The sequence below is a fragment of the Anolis carolinensis genome, chromosome 1 (genome assembly GCF_035594765.1).
Source record: "Anolis carolinensis isolate JA03-04 chromosome 1, rAnoCar3.1.pri, whole genome shotgun sequence".
NCBI lineage: Eukaryota > Metazoa > Chordata > Lepidosauria > Squamata > Dactyloidae > Anolis > Anolis carolinensis.
In genome coordinates, this window is record NC_085841.1 from 215,044,777 (window position 1) to 215,063,873 (window position 19,097).

The window sequence follows — 19,097 nt, forward strand, 5'->3', positions numbered from 1 at the left end:
GGATCATTCTAACAACCACCATGTCAGACTACACATAAAAGCCATTGAAATCCACAATCATGTAGACAATTTCAACAGAAAGGAGGAAAACATGAAAATGAAAAAAATCTGGCTGCCAGTATTTAAAAACTCTGAAATTAGGACAACAAATAAGAAACAACACTATGAAAACAGGAGAATTCCAGGCATGAAACAATCAGGGCCAGCTAACACCTCACAACAAAGGATTCCCCCAGGCATGAAGCAACCAGGCTTTGAAGCTGAAAGGCCGTTGAATGCTAATCAAGGTGATTAATTGCAACAAGAGTTCTTTATCCCACCCTGGACCTTCCACAGATATATGGTATATACTCGAGTATAAGCCGACCCGAATATAAGCCGAGGCACCTAATTTTATCACAAGAAAACTGGGAAAACATTGACTCAAGTATAAGCCGAGGGTGGTAAATTTCAGAAATAAAAATAGAAACCAATAAAATTACATTAATCGAGGCATCGGTAGGTTAAATGTTTTTGAATATTTACATAAAACTCTTAATTTAAAATAAGGCTGTCTGACTCTGATTAAATCATTATTCTCATCTTCTTCAATGTAAATGCCCTTATGTATCCTTTTAATAATATCAGAGTGAAATAATAAATGTATTAATAATAACAAAACAGAGTAAAATAAATGTAATACTAACAATAATGATAGAGTAAAATAATAAATGTAATAATACCAATAAAAATAGAGACAAATAATAAATGTACCATATATACTTGAGTATAAGCCGACCAGGACCCTCACTCGAGTATAAGCTGAGTATAAACCTCACAACCTCTGAGGATGCCTGCCATAGATGTGGGCAAAACATCAGGAGAGAATGCTTCTGGAACATGGCCATGCAGGTGTCACTGCCTCTTCATCTCCTGATGCTCGCTATTTATTTTATGAATGTTATTTTACTGTTGTTGTTTTCATTATATATGCTGTCGTATTGTTTTATGTGTTGATCGGGCTTGGTCCCCATGTGAACCGTTCTGAGTCCCATTGGGCAGATGGAAGTGAGTTATAAATAAAGTATTATTATTATTATTACAGTAGAGTCTCACTTATCCAAGCTAAACGGGCCGGCAGAAGCTTGGATAAGCGAATATCTTGGATAATAAGGAGGGATTAAGGAAAAGCCTATTAAACATCAAATTAGGTTATGATTTTACAAATTAAGCGCCAAAACATCATGTTATACAACAAATTTGACAGAAAAAGTAGTTCAATACACAGTAATGTTATGTTGTAATTACTGTATTTACGAATTTAGCCCCAAAATATCATGATATATTGAAAACATTGACTACAAAAATGCGTTGGATAATCCAGAAGCTTGGATAAGCGAGGCTTGGATAAGTGAGACTCTACTGTATTATTATTATCTCCGTATAGTCACTGGTGCCTCTTCCTTTAGGCTGGAGGCTATTCAAGCCCAGAAATGCTACCCTGGGGGCATCTCCAGTGTAGAATGAATGCAGTTTGACACCAGTTCCACTGCTCTGGCTCAATGCTATGGAATCTTGAGAGCTGTAGTTTGGTGAGGTATCTCTGTGGCTGAAGAGGCTAAAGTTTTTGTAAAACTCCCCATGGCTCCATAGCACCGAGCCATGGCAGTCGGAGTGGTGTCAAATTGCATTCATTCTCCAGTGGAGATGCAACCCAGGATGGGGATCTCACCCATTCAAGAAGCACTGCTTGATTATCAAGCAAAAAGTGGGCACTTTTACAAAAGCTGACTGGCACAACTTGGGATCACAGATACAGTGAAGACATCTGCCCATGCGCTTTGCCACTCTGCTGCTGAATATGCATGCCCATAGAATCATGGAATAACAGAGTTGGAAGAGACCTCATGGGCCATCAAGTTCAACCCCCTGCCAAGAAGCAGGAAATCGCATTCAAAGCACCCCCGACAGATGGCCATCCAGCCACTGATAGAACCATAGAATAGTAGAGTTGGAAGAGACCCCAGTGTGGAATACATCTCACCACTTTAAAACAATGGATGTGGCTCTTAATGAGACATGCCACATCATCACAGGATGTCTACACCCCACACCACTGGAGAAATTATACTGTTTAGCCAGCATTGCACCACCAAACATCTACTGGGATTTACCAGCCAGCAATGAAAGGACCAAGGCATTGACATCTCTGGCTCATCCGTTTGGGTATCAGCCAGCACGCCAACGCCTTGAATCAAGAAATAGTTTTCTAAGATTTACAGAGATACTCGCAGGAACACCTTAGCAAGCAAGAGTCCAAAAGTGGCAGGCTAAAACCTGGAATCTAAATTAGTGACTGACGCCGGATGAGACTCCCTCCCAGGCACACAGAAGACTGGGCGACTTGGAAGGCACTGACCAGACTGTGCCCTGGCACCATGAGATGCAGAGCCAATCTTAAGAAATGGGGCCACAAAGTGGAGTCCACGACATGCAAGTGTGGAGAAGAGCAAACCACAGACCACCTACTACAATGCAGCCTGGGCCCTGCCACATGCACAATGGAGGACCTTCTTACAGCAACACCAGAGGCACTCCAAGTGGTCAGCTACTGGTCAAAGGACATTTAGTAGAATGCAAAGTTGTTGTTGTGGTGGTGCTTTTAAAAAAAGTTTGTGTTTTCAAATCCATTACAACATTATACGATATAATACTAATAATACAATATAATAATATTAATTATACAGTAGAGTCTGACTTATCCAACACTCGCTTATCCAACGTTCTGGATTATCCAACGCATTTTTGTAGTCAATGTTTTCAATACATCGCGATATTTTGGTGCTAAATTTGTAAATACAGTAATTACTACATAGCATTACTGCGTATTGAACTACTTTTTCTGTCAAATTTGTTGTATAACAGGATGTTTTGGTGCTTATTTTGTAAAATCATAACCTAATTTGATGTTTAATAGGCTTTTCCTTAATCTTTCCTTATTATCCAACATATTCGCTTATCCAACATTCTGCCGGCCCGTTTACATTGGATAAGTGAGACTCTACTGTATGTTATATTTTACATGTAATATTACTAATAATATTACAATATATTGATACAGTACAATATAGTAATTTATTACCAGTATTGTACTATGCTAATATAACATTGTGTGTAAATTTAATTTGTAAGCCGCTCTGGGGTGAGAAGGACGGCATATAAATGTAGTTAATAAATAAACAAACAAACAAACTTGTACCCTCGGTTTGCTTCTGACGCGATAAATAAATACCTCACAACCTCTGAGGATGCCTGCCATAGATGTGGGCGAAACGTCAGGAGAGAATACTTCTGGAACATGGCCATACAGCCCGGAAAACGTACAACAACCCTGGGATCCCGGCCATGAAAGCCTTCGACAACACGATAAATAAATAAGATGAAGCCATTCAATGCTAATTGAGGTGATTACCTGCAACATTCACGCTGGCCTCCAACTGACAATAGTTCTTCCCTCACCCTGGACTTCCCAGATATATATAAACCTTCCTTGCTGAGTTTCTCCATACCTCACAACCTCTGAGGATGCCTAGCATAGATGTAGGCGAAACGTCAGGAGAGACTACTTCTAGAACTTGGCCATACAGCTCGGAAAACATACAGCCCAATAAATAAACAGCTCGCCTGCCTTTTTCCTTCCTCCAGGGGGCGCTGTAGCGTTGCCTGACTCGGGTTAAACCTCCCAAATTGGCGCGCCGTCTGTTGGAATCGCATCACTCTTTTGCTCCTGATGGCGGCCACGGGTGGGATGAGTGGATCCGGAGCGAGGGCATCGTGGAGGAAAGACGGCATGGAGGATCCAAGAGAGCAGCAGCTTCAGCAACATTACCCATTGCCCACTGCGCCTAGCTCTCCTTATCATGTAAGTTACCACAGAGTATTTCTCTTTTCGGATGTGATCTCTACCTACCTACCCAGACTTTCAATGTAGGGTTCATCTGTTCTAGAGAATGAATGCAGCTTGGCACTAATTAAGCTGGCTCGACTCAATGCTATGGGATCAGGGGAGCTGTAAAATCCCAGCCCTCTTTGGCGGGAAAGGTAAAAGACTTTCTAAAACCACAATTCTTATCGTTTTAAGCCAGTGAAGTTCAAACTGCATTCTTACTACAATGTAGGGCCCTTAAAGATGGCTCAAACCAAATTTAAAAAACTGGCATAGACACAGAGAACTGGGAAGCCCTGGCCCTTGAGCACTCTAATTGGAGGTCAGCTGTGACCAGCAGTGCTGCGGAGTTCGAAGAGGCACGAATGGAGGGCTTAAGAGAGAAACGTGCCAAGAGGAAGGTACAGTAGAGTCTCACTCATCCAACACTCGCTTATCCAACGTTCTGGATTATCCAACGCATTTTTGTAGTCAATGTTTTCAATATATCGTGATATTTTGGTGCTAAATTCGTAAATATGGCAATTACTACATAGCATTACTGCGAATTGAACTATGTTTTCTGTCAAATTTGTTGTATAACATGATGTTTTGGTGCTTAATTTGTAAAATCATAATGTAATTTGATGTTTAATAGGCTTTTCCTTAATCCTTCCTTATTATCCAACATATTCGCTTATCCAACATTCTGCCGGCCCGTTTATGTTGGATAAGTGAGACTCTACTGTATGTGAAAGTCTACCAGTTGCCAGCTCTCCCCAGTCCTGTCTCCCCCAGTTTGGAAATCTGTAGCCCATAAAGGTCTGGAGTTAAATATGTTATTTTGGTGCTGAGGAAATTCTCCAGAACCACGTGACTCGTAGGGGAATTTTAAAAGCTGCTGAACTCTCAGGAGTCGTGGCTGACATGATCACAAGTTCAGTGGCAGAGAAAGCTGGAGCTTGGAAAGGAAGAGGCCAAGAATCGGCTACAGGGAATCAAGGAAATGTGTTAGTTAGTCATCACTGAATATTGCTTCACATATGCAGTTTAAGTGTCTACCAATTAGAGTTGTAGTTGTTTGATAGTTTGGCCATAAAATGGATAATATAAGAAAAACAAAGGCTTGTGAAAGAAACAACTATTTTTGGAAAAAGCCCTCAAATAGGGTTGTATGTTTTCTAGGCTGTATGGTAACCTCACAACCTCTGAGGATGCCTGCCATACATGTGGGCGAAACCTCAGGAGAGAATACTTCTGGAACATGGCCATACAGCCCGGAAAACATACAACAACCCTGTGATCCCGGCCATGAAAGCCTTTGATAGCTCTCAAATCATCTCTAGAACTAAAGGAAAAATGAGGCTTTGGAGAGTTTTAAACGGAGGCTGAATGACTATCTGTTGGAGATGTTTTGATTGTGCTTTTCCTGCATAGCAGGGAATTGGACTGGATGGCTCATGTGGTCTCTTCCAACTCTAGGATTCAATGATTCTAAGTCAGGTAAGCCTCGCATAAGTAAAGTCATTTTATGAGGTTTTCCTTTCCTGGTTGTTTCATGTCACGTGTACACATGTGAAATTGGGTCCAACTAGCCTGACCAACAGCAGGGCTGTCCGGAGTTTGACAGACAGTGATTTTACAAGGCCCCTTATACACAGCTGAATAAAATCCCACATTATCTAATTTCAACTGGAATATATGGCAGTGTGGACTCAGATAACCCAGTTCAAAGCAGATATTGTGGGATTTTCTGCCTTAATATTCTGGGTTATATGGCTGCGTGGAAGGGCCCCTAGACATACCCCGGAATTGCTGGTTATACCTGGTGTCCTTTCATACAAGTACTAGCCAGTTCATATCCTATTTTTTGAGGTTAGGTGTGTTCCTGATGACATGATGACATATAACATTGAGGAGATTTTACACTTGTCCTTTCAATTCCAGATGTGGAGTTCAGGTAAAGAGATCTAAATTGGTCAGTAGTAATTGTGCTAGAGAAGAAACATCCATCCAAACAACAGAATCTGTGTCATGAGAAGAAAGACTGCTATTGGTTTTGTTGAGTATTGTTTTGATTGAGTTTTAACGCTGTTGTTTTATACCCTTACGTTTTATTGAATTGTGTTTTTATCTGGATTGTTATATTTAACTACGGTATGTTTTTATTTTAATTTAGTTTTTGCTTTGATGGATTGTTTTGCATCTGTATCTGTGGGCATTTTGTCCCATATGTAAGCCACCCCGAGATGGTAATGAGGTATAAGAATAAAGTTATTATTATTATTATTATTGTCTTTCTTTCATGGAAAAGTGAACCTTAAACACCTTGATGTCTCCTATAACCCATCTATATCAAACTACATTAGATTATACCCAGTATTGTGCACTAGTTTGTTTTTTCTGAGACTGATTGTGTGAGAGAGAGTACGTACATGCATATATTATTGTTTAATAGCACTATCATTTTGTTGAAATAGGGAGAAACAGATGAAAAGACAAGCCTGATTTGTAAACTGAGGCATAAACAAGGAACTAGCAACCTTTCACCAGCTATGTTTAATGTTATCAACTCTATTATAGGATCTGGAATGATAGGTAAATATTTTTGTTCTATTGATTTGTTATGTATTGATATTTTTAGTTGCAAATAATGTCATAGTATAAAATCAGGAAGGTCTATTAAAATTATTTACTATGATAAAAATTGCTAGGTAGGTTTTTAAAAAAGATTAAAGGATGCTTTTCACCCGAGTGGACTGTCATGGATACCTGTTCACAGAATGTTATTGCACAACATAAAACAAGCCCAGAAGGATGACTTTGCCTGGAAAATCCAAGAGGCACAGATATCGATAACAAATACCAAAAAGCAAAACAACAAGTAGTCAACTGTTATACACAATAGTGTTATACAGTACTAAAACATATAAGACAATTTAATCTAGAAATGAATAGCTGAACAAGGATGTATAACGGTACGATATGCAATAGTGCATTTTTAACAGAGTTATACATATAGTCAGAGTTTTTGTCTTCACTCATATATACCGTATTTAAGTCTCATTAGTAATTTTGTATACTCCTGGTGGAGGTAGTTCAGACTGTCAGAGTTATATCTTCTATATAGTCTTATAGTTGATTAATAAACAATGGAAAAGAAATGTGTTTAAGAAGAGTCTCCGTAGGAATGAATAAGATACTTGAGGTGTCCTTGGGAAAGTCTCTACAAAGAACCCCGGGTTTGTAAATCTTTGTTTTGGGAAAATCCCTTCTTCAGGATTCTTCACAAGTGTTGTGAGACTCAATACATTCCCAAATAAGTGATAACAGACAACATAATAGATATGCCAGCAGCACCCAATAACACAAAAAGACAATAAAATAATTATACATATTTCAACAGACAGAGTAGGAGCCCCCGGTGGCCAAGGGGATAAAAGCCTCGTAACTTGAAGGTTGGGTTGCTGACCTGAAAGCTGCCAGGTTCGAATCCCACCCGGGGAGAGTGCGGATGAGCTCCCTCTATCAGCTCCAGCTCCATGCAGGGACATGAGAGAAGCCTCCCACAAGGATGGTAAAACATCAAAACATCCGGGCGTCCCCTGGGCAACGTCCTCGCAGACGGCCAATTCTCTCACTCCAGAAGCAACTCTGGTTGCTCCTGACACAAAAAAAAAACCAAAAAAAAACCAGACAGAGTTGCATGCATGTAGTTACTTACATATAGCTCTCTCAATGGCTCTACAAATACAGTTGACTTGGCTTTCAGGAGTGAGCAACTTAGTCACAAAAAGGGGAAGAATTTATGGCCTGAACTTGTTACAGAGCACTGCTGATGTGTGATTTCTAGGTAGGAAAGGTTAAAGTTAAGAGTTTATTTCAAAAAGCAGCTGAAATCTATTCTGTCATTAAGACCAGTAGGAAAAACTGTATTTAACTTAAAAATCCAAAAAGCCTCTCTTTACAAGAGAAAACTTTTAATGTCCATGTGGGGCTTGGTATGAATTTTTTCTAAAACACAAAATTTGAAACTGGAAGGAGGGTGTCATTTTTCCAAGAAATGGGAATATAAAGTGTTATCATTATGTTTGTTTCTTATGCGAGATCGGTGCTCCAAAATTCTGATCCTGACAGGTCTAGTTGTCATTCCCATGTAGAGGAGACCGCATTAACATTGTATCACATAAACCACTTTGTCTGTTGTACATGTGGTAAAGCTGTTAAGGGGTATAGTGATCCTCAAAGTTGGGTGTGTAAAGTGTTTGGAATTCAGGGACTGGACACAAATATCACAATGACCACAGAAAGTGTGCCCTCTAAGGTTAGGTCTGTTTTGAGTAATTGGCAAAGTAAAGTCTGATCTAATTAACATAGCTTTTAAATTTTTGGTATGTTTATATGCCACCATAGGTGTATTTTGGCAGCCTGGGATGTCCTTGATCATATGCCAGTGTTTCTTGACTACTTTATAGATGTTGGAGGAGAGATGTGTAAGGGGCCAAATTATCCTATTGGGAGGTGTTTTTTGTGGGTTTCTTAGAAGGTGAGCTCTATATGATTAACTTTACGAATGGCTATATTCAATACTCTAGAAGGATATCCTCTTTCTTTGAATTGTCTCTTAAAGGTACACACTTCTAATTCAAAATCCTTAGGAGAGCTAGTGTTGCGTTTTAGTCACATGAGTTGTGAAGTTCAGCTATTCATTTCTAGATTAAATTGTCTTATATGTTTTAGTACTGTATAACACTATTGTGTATAACAGTTGACTACTTGTTGTTTTGCTTTTTTGGTATTTGCCTGGAAAATGCCTAACCAGGCAGTGGCTCAGTGCCTTCCTCTGCTTACCATATGAACATTTTGGAAAACCAGAGAATGACATCAAACTCATTCCTTTGGGAACTTTTAGATTTCCTCCACCTATGGATTTTCACCTTCGTCCTCTACCTACACATGAGGAATCAGCAGAGGGAGATTTCACTGCAGCTACTTTTTCACAGGACAGCTAGCTGTTTGGAGCCCTGTTTTCAGACAGTTTTGGCTTCTTTTCAAAGCAGGGGAGATAATGGGCACGTTAGGCTACATGGTGGACTCCACTGGGGATATGCTTTGTGCACTACATATTGGCAGAATGGAGAACATCCTTGCCTGTGAGACACCAACTATGTATATTCATTTATCCATCAATAGATATTTCACTTCTGTAAAGTGGAGTGGCTCTTTTCCCAGCCTGATCATGCCCAAATCTAATTTGATGTAGTGGCCCCGATTAGGCCATTCAAAGTTAACCAAACAATAAAACAAACTAACAAACAATGCACTTTTATCTGGAAGATAGGATTGTTTCCAGGGGCAAAAGAAAGGAGGGATGCCATCGCTGTGGAGGAGGCAGTGATATGATATGGAGGTTGGGGATTAATTGGATATAAAACATTCTGACTTTTCATAGTTGTGATTTTACTTATCCTATAAGAACAAGACCCATAGCAGCTAGGCTTAACTTGTGTTTCAGCTCTTTTGTGTGTGTGTTTGCTTTGTGCTCACAGGGCTCCCCTATTCATTGAAGCAAGCTGGCTTTCCATTAGGAATACTACTGCTGTTAGGTGTTGGATATATCACAGGTATGGTAAAATTCCTTAGTTTTCTGAGATAACTAAGGAAGTTATCCTGTTGTGCCCTGTTGGCTGTTCTTTCATACAGTTCAATAGAACACCATGAGGTTTGTTTGTGTGTATAATTGTTTCATTTTTACATCTCTCAGTTTTAGTGGGGGAAATGCCCACTGGTCATACATACAGTTAGTTGGTTCTTTTTTGTGGTGGATGTAAGATTCTTCTTTTTATCATTGAAAACAAAAAAATTAAAGGGATATGAAATTGTACTGATTTACACATGTATCTTAAGTGTCTCTGTGTGTATGAACTAATCAGATCAGGACAAAAGAAGTCCCTGCTTAAAATCCCCCTTAACCCATGCTGCCTACAGGCCTATAGAACAAAATGACTACTAGTTAAACTTTATTTCAGCAATTTATGTTGAACCAGAATTCCCACCACCATACACAAGGGTAGCAAGGTAGTTTAGGGCTACCAGCTCCATGTTCAAACAAAAGGGTGCCATCACCAGAAGGGAAACTGAGGAAGAACAGTTGCATGGAGGAATGCTTTAGCTCCAGCCCATGGCTCTTGACTTCCTTTATTTAAAATTAGTGTTTGCTCTTTGGTTCAGTGGAACTACAGTACCCTCTCCTGACCTAAACAATTATGATGCTCCTCTAGTTGAAGTTTTTGCTTTAGTTTACATTGCAAATCAGTTCGAGTCCCTTTTCGGTAGAAAGGTGACAAATAAATTAAATAAATAAACAGAACTGCAGCATTGCTATTACTGAATGTATGGTGATTGTAGTGATCCCAATGTTTATTTTTAAAGGCTTCCTGTTATTTTTGTATAACATTTCTTCCCACTGTTATTCTATGTTTCTAATGCATATTTATTTCAGTCATTTCTTTATATAATATTTATGAGAAATGTGCCAAGTCAAACATTTTAATAGAATTTATCTTTTTCCCTCATAACAGATTATTCTATTATTCTGTTGATTAAAGGAGGGAATCTGTCTGGAACAAACAGCTACCAAGCGCTGGTCAATAAATCATATGGTTTTGTGGGACACCTAATTCTCTCAGCTCTCCAATTTTTATATCCCTTTATTGGTAAGAACAATAACTGCAAAGGCATGAATAATGAGAATTTTGTATTATATAAGAGAAGAAATGAGAAACTCAGATTGTTTCGAACTTCAGTATATAGCCCTGTTGAATAGGAACTTCTCGGACTTCCAGTCCAAAAAGGGACTTTCAAAGTCCTCATGTAAAACTTCTCATGTGTAGGTTGTGAATGAGTGGATAGGGCTACTGCAGTGGACAGTAGAGAAAAGGGAACTAGTCAATATGGCCACCTATTTCCCCCTATACATTATATGGAAACATGAATAATTCTACTGCCCCAACTTTGAAGAAATTGTAAAAACTTGGTTTGGCTTATTATTTAGTGACATTTTGATTGGTCACAAATTAAGTATTTTGAGATTTTTTTCTAAGGACCAGCATGGCTTGCTTTTCTTTTTGTGTGTTTCAGTTATAGAAATATGTGTTGGAGGTGGAAGTAGTAAGAATGGAAGTTCTGAATTATAAATGTTTTTAATAATAAGTTAATCAGACACCTCAACAGAAATCGTTGTCTTATCCCCAGAATCCAAAAGGAATGAAAACAAATGTATTAAAATAGTTTCTTTTTCCATTTATGAAAAACACAACGTGATATCTGGAAGTTTGAAAACCTGCAGATAAAGAAGAATATTTAGATTTTCTCCTTAAGATCTTGAGTTCACTGAGGACTTATTCTAAAATAAAATGTCAAACTAGTTGCAACTCTCCTCCCCTTCCCTAACCATCCATAGTAGTCAATTTTGTTTTTATTATATTAAGAAAAATTATATATATATATATATAAAAAATGTAACACTGTTGCTTACAAATCTTGCAATAAAAATGATTTAAAAGAAACTAGTTGCAACTCAAAACTAATGAATGGAAAATATGTTGCATGTTGAAAGTAGGTAGAGTTTGCTGCTGATAATAATTATATTCAGGTTGACTTTCCAGTTTTTACTATGAAAGATTTCTGTTATATGAGGGCCAGAAAGTTTGTTCCTTGTAGGTTTGGTGAGTCTCCCTTATTGTAAGGGATGTCTCCTTTTTGAGGATTGGAAAGGTTATCTTGTATACGGAAAGAACAAGATGCCAAGAAATCTTGCATTTTGGGGTGTAAGACAGAAATGCGTGCATGATATAATTTATGAATGTGTACAATGAAATTTTTACAGAGAAACATACGGCTTGGTTAACTGAAATCAATATTTAAATAGAACACAAACTTATTGATAACTATTTCCTGATGGTGAATCTTATGTGAAATGAACATTGCTTTTTAAAACCTCAGAACATTATTTTCAGGCAACACCAATAGTTACTCAAGTGGACCTCCACTCAGTCAAGAACATTTCCTGTCATGTCGCTGCACCCCCCCCCCCCCCCCACTTGACTCAAGAAATTTCTACAGAGATCTAAAGCAGACTTCTTGAGCAAGGTTGGAGAGAGTTGTGGAGCATCATAGGAGAAGAGAAGTCTCTTCTGCCAAGTACAATTAGACCTTTCCATGGTGTAAATAGGTCCAGTGGATCCATAAGTCAAGGAAAAGATGATAATGCTTATTAAAATGGAAAAGAGGAAGAGGGAGAGTTGGTTGTACTGATAGTCAAGGAAGCCATGGTCTCAACAGGGTTGTTAATAGCCATATGCTTAAGGCTAACAGAAGGCTTCATAGGGATGACATAAGTTGAAGCTGCTTGAGATAATTAAAAACGACAACCTTTTCTAAATGTTATTAAATAATATTTCTTCTTTTAAAGCCATGATCAGCTACAACATTATAACAGGAGATACTTTGACAAAAGTTCTCCAAAGGATTCTTGGAGGTATGTCTATGACATTTTTTGTTGGTTAGGAAAGCTGATTAAATATTTTGAATATTTCTTTATGAATCAACTATTTATAGACATGGTTTACCAAGGTCTGATTGTTTGGGTCTATAGTAGTTGAGACTTGTAATATGATCTGGATCATCTATGAATGAATGAGTATGATTTCTACCAACAATTGAATCCCCTGTCCTTGCGTGAAGTGGAGCTTTGAAGCTGCATTGAATCCTGCTTTTGAAAAACAGGTTGAATAGAAAAATGTGATTGATGGCATGACTAAATGTATAGATATTTCTTTTGGTCTGCACTCACTTCTAACCATGTACAATTTGGTTCTCCATTGTGTGTATACATATCCCTCCCCAGCACTGCCCTACATTTTTCTTTTCACCAAACTCCCTAGTTTCATAAAACATAAAATGTTATTTTTTAATTTGCTCTTTATTATCCTGCCTTTCTCCCAATATGGAGACTCTTGGCAGCTCATTGTTTGTATCTAATTCAACTTTTAAACATGTTAAAAGGTTTACTCATTTATTTATATCCCACTTTTCTCCCAGGAGACGGCCCAAAACATCTCACATCAGTTTAAAACATGTGCAACCAAGCCTATTCAATACAAAAGTTAAAAATATTAAGTAAAACGTTTTAATAAATATATCAAATTATGGTTTAAAACACATTAGAACCCCATAAAAAGAGAACACACCCATTAAAATATCATTTGTCACAAGTACCTAAGAGCCAAAAGCATGTATTAAAACAGGTCTTTGCCTGCCTGTGGACAGAGACTAGGCAAAGCTGAATGAACATTCTATAGGTGGAAATTCCACAACTTACCACCATGAGAAACTCTATGATTCTAAGACTATCTTCTTCTGTGAGCCTGATCAAACCTTAAGATTTTGTAGTACTGTATTTCTGATATTGGCTCCTTTGAACGTTGCAACCATTACTTTGAATTATGCCTGGAAACAGATTGATGGCCACTTACGTTGTTGCAATATAGGAGTTATGCCTTCCCCATCAGAGTGGCTTTGCTAGGCACACGCAGCAGAAGTTGCTGATGAAGAAGCTCTGCATAAATAACAACGCTACAGTCTTCGGTTATCTATCAAAATGTTTACTTACAAACGGAAATCCACAAGACAATACACAGCTCTCACGCAGGCACACATGGGAAGGGACAGAGATAGGAAGTAGAGGCTATTTATCTCATCCTCTGCTGTCTGATGCAATCCAAGCTTAACCCTTTACACACTGGTATAGTAGGCAGCACACAGTGTATGATGCAATCTCCAGTACACATTTCACACATGACTCAATTACATTTAAACAACTCTCTATACAATCATTCCCACTTCAACATTCCCTTCAACTAACACTGACTGAAGTATTTGTCACATATTGCTGTTTCCAGTTTCCAAAGGCTGACCCATGTAGTATGTGTTATTGTAATTCAAATGGGATGTGATCAAGACATGTGTTACCATAGCTAGATCTGGGAATAAACACAGCTGATGCACTAGTTCTAGATGTGCAAATGTCCCCTTCCCTTTAGCGTCATAGAATTGGAAGAGACTGCAAGGGCCAACCAGTCTTTGCTCTCATATCTGATATCTCCACGATTTGCTCCAAAGAGTCCTCAAGCTATCTAGGGCAGGTAAGGGATTGCCGGGGGGGGGGGGGGGGTGCAGTGAGTGAGCAAGCTATTCTGTGGGATGCTCTTATAAATAAATAATAAATAAAACTTTATTTATACCCCGCCACCATCTCCCCATGGGGACTCGGGGCGGCTTACATGGGGCAAGGCCCAACCAGCATAATTTACAAAAGCAACAGCATAAATACATTGCACAATATTAAAAAAAAATAAATCACAGTAAGACAAGAAAACAGGAGTTAATACAGCGGTAATAATATCAATCAACCACCAAGTACAATTCAGTTGTACCAAGTACTCTTCCATCACTAGACAGAAAGAGTTGGACTTCAACCTTAGCATGGTCTTTGTTAATTATTTATTCCACTTCTGAGGTGAATGCAATTGGCCCAGTAGACTCCTAACCATTCTCCTTCCCTCCATATTTTTTTTCAATTTCATGAACATGTTCTTGGCACAAAGCACAATATCTAGTGAAAAGTGTAACATTAATTTTTCATTTTAAAATATCCATGTTAATTTTCTTTCCATTTCTTTTTTCTTTTAAATAATCAAGATAATCCCTTCTTTGGTCGCCATGCCATTATTCTCTGTGTTACCATCATCTTCACACTTCCTCTGTCTCTGTATCGAAATATATCAAAACTGGCAAAGGTAAATCTATTATAAAATGAACTTCATTTAGATACTGGACACAGAGGATAGATATGTTAAAAGTGTCTTTGCTATGGTAAAACATCTTACATAAGAATTTATGTGATATCATTTGTAGAGCGTTATAATAATATAATAACTTTATTTTTGTTCACCACCTCCATCTCCCCGAAGGGACTTGGGGCAGCTTACATAAGGCACAAGGTGCCTAAAACAACACATAAAATAATCATAGTACCATACAAAATAAAATCACTAGTATATAAAACCACAATTTGAACTCAGAACAGCACCCAATAACCTATAGTGTCATCTGTCGTAAAAACATGGCCAACTGTAAACAAGAAGAAAAGAAAGGGATTGTGCAAATTGTAGCTAAGGAACAAGGGAATGGGATAATGGTTCTGTGCTGTATCATAATTGCAGACCATTGGGCTACACATTCTCAAAGGGTTATGGGGCAAAAGGCATATATTGTATGGTTGTCTTTTTAAGTTCAGCATATCTAGGTCTGTTTAGTGCTGGTTGAATTTTCTAAGGGCAGAAATAGGGGGCAAAAATGTAGTTTAAGTAATGGAATTCATTTGTGTCCATCCCACAAATATTTAAATTGTTGGACGAAGTACTATAAGAGAACCAATACGTCAATATCTTGATGTATTTTACCTGTTGATGCGTATTATGAATGTATTTTATTTTGTTCTGTTGTAATTATCTGAGCTTGGCCCCATGTTAGCCACCCCGAGTCCCTTCGAGGAGATGGAGGCAGGGTACAAAAATAAAGTTAGTATTATTATTTATTAGTACTGTACATGCAGGACCAGTTTTTTTTCCACATACCCCCATCTGACAAAATATGTCCTCTCTAGGAATTTTCTGGGTCCTCCAGGATATTCTCTGGTATGCTTCTGCATTGGAGGACCTAGCAAGTTCCTAGAAAAGGTACCTCTTAGTCCTCCAGGGCATCTCTGTGATACCTTTCAGTGAATGCCATTCATTTCAATATGTTTCATTATTATCCATGGTTTCTTGTTTCAATTGCAAGTTCAGAAACATATCCCCTGCAGATATGGAGTTTATACTGTATAACTGGTTGACATGGAAACTCACTGACATAGATTTACGTAGGGTTATTAGCCTTCTCGGGGGCTTTTGGCTTTGGGAAATTTGGCAGGACACTCAAGAAACAGGCTACTCAGGAGCATTTTCAGCAGTCTGTGAAACACAACATTGCTTTAGACCTGTTACAGTTATTCATATCCTGATTTAGGTATATAAAACCTTGAGGTTTTATGCATGTAGATCTTTAACTCAACATGACATCAATGATCTATCCCTGTTGAAATACTGGATATTAACTGGGGAAGTGAACAAAAAATAATCTAGTAATTAACTTTAAAAACATAGGCTATTTTTACTGTGTCACTTTTTAAAATTTGTTTTGTCTTTGTGATTTAAATGTGAAAATATGTTTAATTATACTGAGCTGTCTTTACAGTGAGCTATGAATGCCCTTTGTCTCCTCCTCTTCTCACTTTTATTCTTCTTTGAAAAACTAACTGACCACTAACTGGCAAATCAGATTGTTTTTTTATCCACAGGTATCATTTATCTCTCTGATTTTAACAGTCATCATTCTGGTGATTGGGATTATAAGGGCAATTACATTCAGTGCAAACATGTAAGTAGTCTTGTCATTTTGGGTTCTTCAGACACTCTGTGAAAGATTGAAAGTTGATAAGCGGGGAGACAGGAGGGGGCCTAGTGTAACCATGGTCCACATACATCACTTATGACTGGTATTATTGTGGACTGTAGCCTTCCATTTTTTATTTTTTATTTTTTGCTATAAGTCCATTTTCAGGTCCTAGGAGACTCTAGAAGCACTAGTTTTTCAGTATTGATACCCCTCCCACCCTCACTCTCCAAAATCCTCCTCTTCTTTTGATGATGGTTGCCATTTTCTGGGGTAATCCAACCTATGGCTGCCTTTTTCTTTGCTAAGAAAGTTGAATGCAATTTGAGAAAGGTTACTTCTTAGGCCCCTTCTACATTGCCATATAATCCAGTTCAAAGCAGATAATCTGGATTTTATATGACAGTGTTGAAGGGACCTTATATTGTAATTACATACAGTAGAGTCTTGCTTATTCAACATAAACGGGTCGGCAGAATGCTGGATAAGCGAAAATGTTGGATAATAAGGAAGGATTAAGGAAAAACCTGTTAAATGTCAAATTACGCTATGATTTTACAAATTAAGCAACAAAACATCATGTTTTACAACAAGTCGACAGAAAAAGCAGTTCGATATATGATAACATTATGTAGTAATTACTGTAATTACGAATTTAACACCAAAACATCGCAATGTATTGAAAACATTGACTACTAAAAATTGACTACAAATAAAGATAGAATTGCATAAAATGAATTTACAGTAACAACATTGTTGGAAGTTAAATCCGTAAAAAATCTGTGATCCTTGCCTGACTAGAGAAACAGCTGTGGATCTGGGTGGGAAGCAGACTGCATTAGAAAATCCAGAAAATTGGATATGCGAAAGTTGGATAAGCGAGACTCTACTGTACTTCTTTTGCCTTGTACTATCCTATAGTAAAACATGTTTTTGCAGTGTAAGCCGCATGCACAGTCTTGAACTCTTGTAGGTAAAATTCCAGTTGTCTCTCTCCAGCTTGTCTGTAGATACAAAATCTCTCTCCTGAATTGTATATCCCCATCTGCTTTGTTGAACTGACAAAAAACTGCTATCTACATATCACAGGATATATTCTCCTGAACATCTACAATTCCCTATTTCCGAGTTCAGGTCTATTTTTAAAAGACCACATTCCAGATGGATCCTAGACTCAATTGAGAAAGCCACAGCCGGGAGTCTGCAAGACCTGAGCAAGGCAGTGGAGGATAGGAGGACTTTCAGGTCTCTAAATCAAGGGGTCGCCAAAGATAGAAGTCAACTTAAAGGCAGAGACACCAAAGACACCCACATCTCATAACTTTTATCATTGATAGGTTGGTGCTATATACATACAGTATTTTAGAATGGAAAGTTCTAACAACACAAACTTTAAAAAAATCTAACATGATATCAAAGTATCTCTCTTGTGGTAGTCTACTCAAATTGCAGGAAAGCTGGTGCATGAATTTGAATCAACTTTGCCACTCAAATTCACCACCTTTAATGATATGTAAGGCTTTAAAAATATTCATTCTTCACAGCTTCTACTCTTACTGCTGTTTCCAATAAAATTGACTGTTTACATCTGGAATGGGTTAAAATTCAAACACTATAGTATTTCAGCTCTCCACCCTCCCCCCCCCCCCCCCATTTGTACATACAATGTTGCTGTTGTTGTGTGCCTTCAGATTGTTTCTGATTCATGACAACCCCTAATTGAACCTATCATGGGATTTTCTTGCCAAGAGTCATTCAAAAGGGATTTGCCTTTGCCTTCTGAAGCTGACAGAGTGTGAGTTGCCCAAGGTCACCCAGTGGGTTTCCATGGCAAAGCAGGATTTTGAATCCTCATTTCTAGATTTGTATTCCCCCATTAAAATTACCACGCCACACTTAGGATATTTTTCCTGTGCTCTCTAGAACATAATTCCAATATTTATTTATTTATTTATTTCCATCATTTCTGTCCTGCCCTTCTCACCCGAAGGGACTCAGGGCAGCTCACAATCTGGCAGGATGCAATACCAATATACAGTACAAAAAAGATAAAACATAAGCAATTAAAACAGTTAAACAATTTAGCAGAGTACAATAAATAAATTTAAAACAATACAATAGAGAATACTTGAACCATCTGTCCCTTGTACGTAAACCTTAATCCGGACCAAGTCAAAGCCAACAGAATTCACTCATTAAATGCTTGCTCACAAAGCCAGGTCTTCACTTTTTTCCTAAAACTCAGAAGGGATGGAGCCTGCCGAATATCACTGGGGAGGGAGTTCCACAGCCGAGGAGCCACCACTGAGAAGGCCCTGTCTCTCGTCCCCACCAGCCGCACTTGTGAGGCAGGTGGGACCGAGAGCAGGGCCTCCCCAGATGATCTTAAAGCTCTCGTAGGCTGATAGGAGGAGATACGTTCGGACAGGTAAGTTGGACCAGAACCGTTTAGGGCTTATGTTGAGAAAACAGCCTGGTTTTGATGCTAAGCTACTTTACATGGTTTGTTGGAATAGAATGAGCAGTGACCTTGTGCCATAGTGCAACTACAACATAACATACTATAGTAGAGCCTCACTTATCCAACATTCGCTTATCCAACATTCTGGATTATTCAACGCAGGCTGCCTCCCTCCCA

The 19,097-nt window shown here is 38.3% G+C and overlaps 1 protein-coding gene across 4 annotated transcripts in view; it reads left to right on the forward strand.

Moving 5' to 3' along the window:
- The first annotated feature begins 3,666 nt into the window (after positions 1–3,666).
- Positions 3,667–19,097, forward strand: part of slc38a11 (solute carrier family 38 member 11) — a 28,171-nt gene continuing 12,740 nt past the window's right edge. The window contains exons 1-8 of one of the 4 annotated variants that reach the window (XM_062965079.1): positions 3,765–3,901; positions 5,342–5,407; positions 6,385–6,502; positions 9,454–9,528; positions 10,486–10,620; positions 12,378–12,443; positions 14,666–14,763; positions 16,365–16,444. In XM_062965079.1, the coding sequence (XP_062821149.1) occupies positions 5,393–5,407; positions 6,385–6,502; positions 9,454–9,528; positions 10,486–10,620; positions 12,378–12,443; positions 14,666–14,763; positions 16,365–16,444 (587 nt within the window). In that variant the 5' untranslated portion in view covers positions 3,765–3,901; positions 5,342–5,392. Of the gene's footprint in view, positions 3,902–5,341; positions 5,408–6,384; positions 6,503–9,453; positions 9,529–10,485; positions 10,621–12,377; positions 12,444–14,665; positions 14,764–16,364; positions 16,445–19,097 lie in introns of all 4 variants that reach the window. The other 3 variants (XM_062965088.1, XM_016995270.2, XM_008115156.3) reach the window with 3 other exon arrangements.